The sequence below is a fragment of the Mus musculus genome, chromosome 17 (assembly GCF_000001635.26).
Source record: "Mus musculus strain C57BL/6J chromosome 17, GRCm38.p6 C57BL/6J".
Taxonomy (NCBI): Eukaryota; Metazoa; Chordata; class Mammalia; order Rodentia; family Muridae; genus Mus; species Mus musculus.
In genome coordinates this window covers 8,970,356-8,981,144 of record NC_000083.6, presented here as the reverse complement: position 1 = coordinate 8,981,144, position 10,789 = coordinate 8,970,356, and the positions used below count along the sequence as shown (strand labels likewise).

The window sequence follows — 10,789 nt, the reverse complement described above, 5'->3', positions numbered from 1 at the left end:
CTTGCTTCAGGGTCCTCTATCTTGACAGCCTCTCAGGTGTAAAACAACTCAAATCCCCGATTTGGGCTTTCAAAACACCCTACCGCAGACACGGCACCTCTGTCCCAGTGACCACCCACAAGAGCCTTATTCTCCCACTGCCGTCCAATCTTTTCTCTCCTTGTCCTCATGTGGATGATCACAGGCCCATGGTCTGACAGCCCTGCAATGGTGACTGCTCTACGTGCCTCCAAGTTTTTCACGGCATCCCAGCCTGGCGTAGCTCTCCTTTTACACAAAGTCAGTGTCAGAAGAGAACTTCGACACTGGCAAGCACAAAATTTATATGCAGCACTACTAAAAATCCCCCTACTTTTTAAAGCAAGCACACTAAGTAAGATACCTTTAGGGAAATTTTTAAAAAGTCCTAAAATATGATATAAGAAGGGTAGAAGTCTTAATCTGCACCATGAAGTGCCATTTCCCCAGATCTTAGAGATTTTCTGAAATGTTGGGAAAGACATATACTAAAATTAGTAATTTCCTTAATGTTCATGTGTACAGTATTTAAATACTAATGTGATCTTAAAGCAATGGCATAGGTCAGCCAAGCACAGGAAAATGGGGATTCATCAAAGCTGCCCAAAGCCACCTACCCCATTCAACAGGCTACAGGCAGTCCTGGGCTTGAAGAACCCACAGCTACTTACCCTGACAGCTTCTAAATGGTTATTACAAAATATGGCATTCCAGACAGGGAAGGGTGTTTTCAACTTAGGATTGTTAACATACAGGTATGGAATCAGATGGTTTGATATTCTCACTGCCCTTTAATGTCAACACTTCCTGTAAGTTGATTCCTCTGGGAATGAGGCACAGCCCACGCCCACAGTGTGGAGCCATCTATGGATCTAATTCTAGTGACCTCCCTATAATTCGGGCCACAGAAGCTCAACAAGATGAGCATTTTGTACCACTTTTCAAGAATGGATGGAAGAAAGGCCATCTCTCAGACAGGCAAACAACTGATCGAAAATGGCCTTCCTTGTTGGTTGTATTTGGTGTTTTAAAAAGCAATCTCTAAGCCTGACCGTGGTGCACACCTTTAATCTCAGCACCCAGGAGGCAGAGGCAGGCAGATCTCTGAGTTTGAGACAGTTCCAGGAACTACACAGAGAAACCCTGTCTGAGCACACCACGTTTGGGTTTTATTTAACATCTTCTGGCTTCTGCTTACATTCCAGGAACTTGTCTTACAAAGGAAATTAGAATATTTTAAAATGTTATTGTTCTTGACTAAGTTGGGCTCTCAGAACAGGGGGAGGGAGATTCTGTAGCCAGAGCAGATAACAGGTAAGAGGGTGAAGCACACCCAGGAGGAAGGGTGCCCCCTAAATTTCTCTTCTTCCACAAATAGTTCCTGCTGCAATTTAGGCTGAGCCTCTTTGCTGGCAATCACCTGAGCAGACAGCATGGTCCTGAGACACAGAGCTGGGCACTCCTCTGCATGGTGACAGGGCCTCCTGCTATCTTTTGGAGAAAATGAATGGGCATGTTATGCCTATATACACTACGTAGGTCACTGTAGGAGACACACATTGGCAATGAGGTTTATGACAGAAGGCCCTTTTGAGTTGCTGGGGACCACACTGAGTGTCAGAGGGTAGAGGGTGCTGCCTGGCAGGGATCTATGAATCAAGGGCTGACCAGCACAGATCACAGACAGGACACTCACAGATTCAGAAGGGAGCCACTTACAGAAAGAGGTGAAGTGCTTTCATGGAAACTCCACATGCCTGGCCCACACAGCACAGGTGGCAACGCTATTTCAAGGGGTCCTCGGCACACAACAGCTGTCCCTTGACCTACCCTGGTCCATGGCATGGGCTGCCAGAGCCATTTATCCTGTCTGAGCTACGTAATAGGCTACCTTAGCATCAGCTAGTGCTTGAGATTCAACTCAGATAAGAAGAAAGCCAAGGGGGTGTGGCTTTGGGAGAGGACTACCCAGGACTCCTGAGCAGGGTGAATGGATATCAGAGCAGAAGCATGGGTTTCAAATCAGAAGGCTCACTGTAAACCATGAAAATGACATACCCACGGGCTGGTGGAGTGGAAAACCCCAAGAAGAGTTCAGGAGGGCTTTGAAGCCCCTTGGCATGCTGTGCCTACCTGCAGGCCTTCAGCAGAGGCTCTGTGGGTGGGAGGATCTGCGTCAAGGTGGTATAGCAGGGAATGGCCACAGCATTGTAGAATCCGAGCTGCCACAGAGAGAAAGGAAACAATGTCGCTGTTAGAAAGTGGATGTTCCCTACTTTTTCTGTCTGAACCCAAAGTACGAAGTCAGCTGTTCTTGCTGAGTGTTGCTTCTATGTGCTGTATGTGTGCTGTATCCTCTGCATGGTGCTGTGTGCTGTGCTGTGGACTGTGGGCTGTGTGTACTCTGTGCATGTGCGTGTGCGTGTGTGTGTGTGTGTGTGTGTGTGTGTGAGAGAGAGAGAGAGAGAGAGAGAGAGAGAGAGAGAGAGAGAGAGAGAGATCTGCGCTTTTCCTGCTGTGTAAAGTGTACATACACAAATCCTTAACACACCGCTACAGTTTACACCCATGGAATTCAAAGCTTAAGTGAGTTTAAGACCTGGCTCAAGACTTGAATCAAACGTCTGCTTTAACTTAATGCTGCCCTGTGGACAGACAGCTCCCTTTCAGCTTAGCATTCAGGGGCAGCTGATGTATTTCCAGTTTTCTTTTGTGACCTCTAGCCTTGTGCCATCCCCACCCCTACCCCCACCCCCACCCGAGACTTAAGCCCTTCAACAGACCTCATGGTATTCACTGAAGTTCTCCTAGGTCACTCATCTTTCTCTCCCCCCCCCCCCCATTGAACTCCACAGTTCTAACAACTGATGGTACCCTTCCTTCCTGCTCTAGTGAAGGGCAGATGAGGATGGGTGTGGGGCTGAACAGAGCACAGGTAACTGTCCTCCCCCCTCCCCTACCCCCCTGGTGAGCTCCTCTTCATAACTGGCCAATAGATGGCAAAGTGGCAGCCATCCACTCCCTAGCTTAGCTCCACAACTTCTTTAGAACCTGAACTTCTGGAAACATGGGAGAGGAGAAACAGCAGGAAGTCTTCACGGCTCCCATTTGCTTTCTCCTGCTGGAGTTACTATTGCAGTCTTCCCGCTAGGGCAACACTTATGCATTTCCACTTTGAGCTGCTTTGAAGCTACATTTGAAGTCCAGGTGGACCTGGCTCTCGTGAGCCTCCTTCCACAGGCTCCTGGGGGCCAGGGTTACAGGGATGAACCAGCACAGTGGGCTTGCTTTTAATTCCATAGCTTAGGCAGGCATTCTCTTCTTCTAAACCTTAGTAAGGAGTCACTGGACTAGAGTGTCCAGAGAAAAGATTGCTTGACTGGGAAACAGAACGCTCACTGTTGTGACACAATTACTTGCCAATATGCAAATTTAGAATTTAGATGAATTCATAAAGTATTTTGTGCATCTCAGAGGTATTTAAAACTCCCTCATGCTACCAAAAGAAGTTACTTCTTTTGGCAGAACTCAATCTATTTTCAAACAAGCTCCTATTCTGAATGTAAGTACTAAAACAGGAACTTTACTGGGACAGAATATGTTGTAACTGTTTGGAAAGACTTTGCTAGATCCCTTCCTTAATCCATGTGACGAGATATATTTCAAATAATTTACTAGCCAAACATAAGGCAGCTGGGGGAGAGGCAACAAAAGGAACAGCTAGGGGGAGAGGCAGGTGGCTACAACACAGAGTAGGCTGGACACTTGCAGGGGCAGAAGACACTTAATAGTGAGCTCTGTGCTTGAGAGAGCTCTAGGGAGGGTTAAAAACCACCGTGTTCCATGGGTAGATGGTGGACAGCCAGCCAGCCAGCCAGCCAGCCATGGAGATGGCTCTCCTTCTTCATACCTGCCCTTGAGGGACTTCATCTCGCTTGTCTCTGTCCATCATAGGAATGGGCTGTATGCCCAGCTTCTTCATCTCATCACCCTAGAAGAGACGGGAGGAAATAATCTGTAGTTTTCAAATAGACATAGGGCATTTTGGTATTTGTGAGGTTTTTCTTCAAAATAAATATCTTGTGCCCCAGGAGACATGTCAAAGCAATGGCAGTCTCTGCATCACCGTCTGGCACTGTGTTCTGATGGCTTTCTACATTTGCTTGTTCTGTTTGCCATTTTCCCAGACACCCACCACTGTGCAACAGCTAATGGCAGATGGGGTGACAAAGATGGGAAGGCCTGAAAGCTGTCCTTGCTTCTCTTTCGAATGGTTCTTGCTTTGTATGAAAGAGTAAAACGGGGCTTGAAGAGTATTGACCGAAGAACGATAAGCAGTTTTCAGAACTGTCAGTGGGGATCCAGGACAACTGACCCTCAGTACTGCATTCCTGCCATGGGTGGATGCCCTAGGGGACGTCCCCCAGCAGGCTTAGGGATGAAGATTTACATCATCCTCTGGTAGACTCTTATGAAGGCACTTGCTTCTGTTGGGTTAAAGTGTTAAAATCTTCTTAAGGATGCATAATTAGTCATTAAATTAATTGTTTTTCCTCAGAAATCACAGCTTCATACCAAGACCATCTAAGATTTGTTAGAGTTGGGAATAAATTACTACACTTAAAACCCTGTGCCCTAAAACTTGCCCTGGAGCACCTAGGTCCTCAAGGCTCACTTCTTCAGCTCCTTGCTCTTAAGACAGTAACTGGCAGATCTCACTGCTCTCTTCTCTATCCAAATCAGTGAAACCTACCAAGTTCCCTGCTCACGATGATGTCATACATCCCATAAGGGGACAAGTTTCTAGGTGAGTAACTTAAGCGTATGCTTAGAGCAAGAACGATGCTGAAAAGGAAACCCAGTGATGTGGGACAAGAGAGGGACAGAGAGGCACCTAATGAGTAGCTTCAGGGATGGTGGGGGACAGAGACAGGCTACGGTAGCAGAGTGAGGGTACATGAATTCCATGCTTATGGTGGAGGATTTGACATAGGATGCTGACTGGCCAGGGCTACAGTGCTCTGGGACCACAGGACCCAAGGCTGCCAGAGTCATCACTCTTATTTACTTCTAAAAGGCAAAGGTGAGGAATTCAGGGGTAGGGCGGGTAGAGTGAGAGGCAGCAGCATGGGAAGGAGACACTAGACTTCAGGGGTTGAATCAACTGACAGGACCTGGATATACGCATGGTTCCTCCCAGAGAGAACAAAGGTCCCGGAGGCTTCCTGCCATGCTTGGAGCTTTATTCACTGTGAAGCCTGCAGGGAGGGAACCTATCCTACGTGCCTGTCACATCCCTGTTCACAGCTTAGAATTTAAACACTGTAGGTCAAGTATGATCTGCACAGTAGAAAACTGTGTGACACAATGGTCCAGTTTTCCCTGGTAGTGTTCACTGAACATGTTGTAGCTCACACAAACACTCAGACTGACTGTGGCAGTGAAGGCTTAGCACCCTTGACATGAGCGTATATCATTTTCACTAATGGAGCAAGACAAGCTCTGTTACACAGTAAAACAAAGTGTGTGTGTGTGTGTGTGTGTGTGTGTGTGTGTGTGTGTGTGTGTGCTCTAGAGCAGTGGTCCTTAGCCTTCCCAGTGCTGCGACCCTTTAATACAGATCCCTATGTTGTGGTGACCCCTGACCATACAATTATTTTCATTTGCTACTTCATAACCATTAATTTTGCTGCCGTTATGAGTCGGGATATAAATATCTCTGTTTCCCAGTGATCTTCAGCGACCCCAACAAAAGGGCTGTTAAGCCCCAAAGGGGTCTCGACCCACAGGTTGAGAACTGCTGCTCTAAGGCTGGCCCCTTAAAGAAGACAGAAACTGAGCTGGTCAGTGAGCACGGGGACACTGTCTTCTGCCAGAGGCAAAGAAAGATGACTCTATTTTCTCACCAGTGGCAGATGCAGCCCAGGGCTTCAGAGCCTGCCATGTCCTGTGCACATCTGGTGTGATACCCAGGAGCGGATCTCCAGGGGTCAAAGGTCAGCTATCAAATAAGGAGAGTTGCTGTAGCAAAGCTGAGTGAGCATGGTGCTAAATGAGGGGATCAGAGATCTTACCCTCAGCCAGGGAGGTTTAGCAGAGTTCTCACTGCATGGCAACATAATAGCTGAATGTGTTGCAATGTGTGACTAACCACCACGTTTTTCCCAAAGTGACCCTTAGCATGACCAATTAAGGTGTCAGGTAGGCTGACTGGCCACGTGCTTCTTTCCTACTGTGATATTTTGGCCATTTCTTGGTAATGTCTAAGTTAACACAAGAATCTAGGACTTACCTCAGCCCAGAATTCTGCATATATATCATTCGCTGTCAATTTTGTAACTGGCCATAGTTTGGTCACAGAGCAAAGATCACAGGCAGTCATCATCAAGCCGATGACACGGTCTCTAGAAGACAATACAAAACTGGTGAACGCAGGATTGGCACTTTTCCCAGGAACCCACAGCAGGTGGGGGTGGGGCACCGGTATCTCCTGGAGTACACAGGCTGCCTGTGTGTTACTTGCTACGACAGAGAAAGCATTAAAAAGCAAAACCATATAGTCTGGCAGGCAGGGCAGCAACATGGAATTAAAGCAACATGACATCAGGACCTTCTGCTGCAAGCCTTACAGGAGTGCGCTGTGCTGCTGGTGCAGAGGTATCCCTGTTTGAGCCAACACAGCAGGTGGCATTCTGTCACCTTCCAAATTGCCTGGCACTTTTCAGAGCTGTGGGTCAAGCATTCATTTCAGAGACCTCTGCAAGTTTAGTGTCTCCTGAAGAGAAAACCTGCACGGTACTGTCTCCCTCTATCCACAAAGTCTGAGATGTACAAAAAAAAAAAAAAAAAAAAAAGTTTAATTCCTCCAAGGGAGAAGTGGTGTGACCAGGTCGCAATGACCAGGTCCCAAGAGAGCTTGGGTGTGCGATGAGCTTGCTCACACATGGAGTGGGGCAGGCCACGATCCTCCAAGGCTATGCTGTTCAGCAAGAGCATGTTCAAACTCAGGTTCTGCCAAAGAAACGAGGTTTCCGTTTAGCTTCTTGACATCTATAGCAATGCACTCACTGTGTGTCTGGCCTGCTCTCTGTATAAGTACAGAAAAAAAATATTTTCTCTAAAAGAAAAATGATGGCTTAATAATTCAAAGAAACATAGTGCCTTAAAAATTCAAAGAAGCATATTGTCTTGACTGGATTTTTCTCTCAAGTGATCCTCGAGCTAGTGAAATGAAGTAAGGAATTTTAATAGCCTGATTTCACCTAGAGGAAACTGCGTATATTATAAAGACCGGGTGTTCTCAGAGATCCAGAACTGTGTAACAGGTTAGACAGTATAGTCATTTCCAGCTTGCATGTACTTAGTTATTCTGAAGGACACAGGGCTGCCAATAGATTTCTCCATTACAGACACAGCCTGGGTCAACAGAGACAGTCTGGTCTGTCGGGATCATCTGTCAAGGTCACACGGGGCTCTTTCCTCCTCCTCACAACAGGATCTGGATCAGCACATCTCAAAGAGCCATTTGGCATCAGCCTGCTTCCTTTCCTTCACCCACTAACCTCCACAGTCTGGCTTTTGGAAAGAGAACACCCCGAAGGCTCCTTACACCTGCTACAGGTTGGGGTGAATAACTGAGACACTCACCAGTGTGTGGCTACCTATCATCCTGAACAGATGGCGTCCCAAGACCCAGATAGCCTAAAGGGACCGGGGAAATATGCACTTGTCTGGATCAATTAGTTTTCAGCTTAAAAAGAAAGTCATTTTTGAACTTGGCCTTCTAAAGAAAAATGTAACTCATTTCCTTCCTCAATTGGTAAATTCACTAAACAGAAATAGAACATGAAAAGCAGCATTATATTTACAAATAATTATTTCATGTAATTGAAGTATGGCAATCTCATTCAATATATTATCACTGAACATTTTTGTGTTAAATAGTATGATATGGTTTAACACCCCCCCCCCAAAAAAAAAAAACCTTCTCATTTCAGATCTGTAAAAGCAGTGTTAATAACACTGGGTTTTATAAAATGTGCAGGACTTTTCTACTGGAAATGACTTCACACGTAACAGTGCGGATATAAGGCTCAGCCATACCAGGGAAGTATTACTTTTCAGAGTTTGCTGTCAAAATTATTTTGATGACACAAAATAAAGTTGTTATCTTACTGCTCATAAGAAAGTCAACAGCCTGGAAATTTGGCATGAATCCTTATTAAGTAAAATTACTGTTTTCAATGTCAATTATAAATCAGTTAGATGGTCATGATCACTCCGAAGTGCCAGAGTAGATGTTTTATTCTATTTGTGAGTGGAATTAGACCTCATCCCTGCGTGCATTCTAAGGAGCAGCTGTGACACAGTCCACTTCCTGCTGAAAGCCCTCTCAGAATGACCTCATGGTGGCCTGGCTTTCGCTGCAAACCCCAGAGCGAAAGCTGAAAGAGATTCCGAAGTTAGCATATTCACAGTCTCTTGGTAACATCAGACACCTTGGCTCCGTTCATTTACTCTAACAATTCCGATGCCTGCATAATAAGATAAACTCTGCTCTCCTGGAAATTTCTAGTAGGGAAAAGCAAGTGAGAGATATAAAGCAAACCACAAAGCATAACTCCACATTAGAAAGTCACGTGATACTTTTGGGAAATGGCACTCTACTTTTCTTTCAAGTAATTAATTAAATGTAAACGGCTCAACTAAAATGCCAGTGTGGATATTTGTAACTTGGAAAATCTACAGCAGACTACACTTTTGCTTTTGAAGCATTCATGGTGAAGGGTCCCGGGGCCTGCCTGCAATGTTCTGTAACTCCCTTTGAAGTGGCACAGTGAATCAGAAAAGACAAACAATGGGGGAAACACTGTAGCTTTTAGTCTAAGCAGCAAGAGCGCACGTCAGATCTCATCACTTTTCTGTCAGCCTTAAGATTTGCACAGGAAACATTCAGAAAACAAAGTTACTAAGTGACGGTTTCCTACAGGATTTCTAAACAAACAACTACATAAATGCCAGGTAAAGATTGCCTTACCAAGCATGTAAGATGAGTTACAGAATAATGATAAAGGACAAGACAGAGGGACTGTGCAGGGGGTCAGTTAGTTACATAAATGCTTAAGGAGACCTCCCAGGCTGCAAAATTCTTAATCAATTCAACTCCGTGGGGAAATTTAATTAGTCATTACGTGATACTGATTTAATGCATCAAGAAGAAACAGGAATGGAATTCTATTAATATAAGAGTTTATAGTTGCCGGGAAGTGGTGGCTCACACCTTTAATCCCAGTGCTTGGGAGGGAGAGGCAGGCACATTTCTACAGAGTGAGTTCCAGGACAGCCAGGGCTATACAGAGAAACTCTGTCTTGGAAAAAAAAAACAAAAACAAAAACCAAACAAACAAAAAAAGAGTTTGGAGTCAAGTATAAAAATTGAACTATAAACTACACCCAAAAAAATGTATAAAGTATTTGCATTGCTGTGGGACTCAAAAACAAGTACAGGATGCGGCTTCATGAACTGAAGTCTCTCTGCTCTCCATAGAGAGTCTGGGGCTAGAGTGTCACTTGCTAATTGGGAAGTTTAATATCCTTGGCAGAAAGATAGGCTAGAAGACGAATTGTTAAGAACTTCTGTTCAACAGTAAGCAAGCATTGCACACAGGCAACAAAGCAGTCAGCAAGCGTCAGAGGCCTCGTGCAGCAGACAAAAGTGCACGGAGCAGTCTGACTCTCATGTTCCCGGAGGGTCAGTTCCTAGGGCATTTGTTAAAACTTAATGTATGTATATGTCTAGCAATATAGGCCATATATATTTAAATTTTTTATTCCGTATGTATGAGTGCTTCATCTGCATGTATGTCTGTGCACCATGTGCATTTCTGGTACCTGCAGAGGCCAGAAGAAGATATCAGGTCCCCTGGTTGCAAGCTGCCATGTAAGTGCTGGGAACAAAAGTTAGGTCCTCTGCAAAAGCAGCCACTGTGCCACCTCTCCAGTTCTATGCTATGTACTTTCACGGATCTATACGGAAGACTGCATGATCAAAATGTACTGCTTCATTGCTAATAGTGAACAAAAATCTAGAAACCATCACTACCAATCTGGAGAAGGCTGCTAGACCTTTACAGTGTGCGACATTGTGTTCTAGATCTTATTCTTTAAAAAAAGAATTCCTCTGGTAAGAGCACATTTTAAGGAAATGGCACACGGCTTTGTGTACCCTCCTGGCACTCTGTGCACACCTCTAGAGTAACAAAATATGGTATTGTAGCGAGCAGACGGCCTCTGAGTGCAGAATCCTGAGTATCCCTCTCTTGCCTCTGCATACCTCCTCACGCTGCAGTTTGTTAAGATAAATAGGCATTACCTTTCAAACTTTTAACTAACACAACTTAGTCACAGCTAATTTGCACCCCCGACACAGAGGCCCATATGCATTAAACATGAAAACTAACTCCTTAATTTGATGTCTAAATTTTAGTAACGTAAATTATTGTGACTATTTGGTAAAAATAACTGGATACATCTAAATAAAAGTAGAAGCATGGGTTTCTGAAACAAAGCGTACTTCATGAGGGTCGAAAATCCCTCTTGTAGGTGCCACAAAGAGAGTGTAAACACACACCGGTTCCTGCACGAGGTCTGAATCGCAAGAGCCGCGCACACCATGCCCTCAGGTGACTGAAGCACACTGCCCCTGTCAACTTCAGGGGGGCAGAGCAGGAGGAGCGAGAGACACCAACGGCCCCTTGGGACCTTTGTCAAC

General features: G+C 45.2%; 1 protein-coding gene across 10 annotated transcripts in view; it reads right to left on the bottom strand.

The window, feature by feature from the left end:
• Nucleotides 1-10,789, bottom strand: part of Pde10a (phosphodiesterase 10A) — a 461,462-nt gene that overhangs the window by 5,504 nt on the left and 445,169 nt on the right. For all 10 annotated transcript variants that reach the window (XM_006523318.4, XM_017317460.2, NM_001290707.1 and 7 more), the window contains 3 exons: nucleotides 6,311-6,422; nucleotides 3,929-4,009; nucleotides 2,152-2,240 (listed from right to left, as the gene is read on the bottom strand). In XM_006523318.4, the coding sequence (XP_006523381.1) occupies nucleotides 2,152-2,240; nucleotides 3,929-4,009; nucleotides 6,311-6,422 (282 nt within the window). The remainder of the gene's footprint in view (nucleotides 1-2,151; nucleotides 2,241-3,928; nucleotides 4,010-6,310; nucleotides 6,423-10,789) is intronic.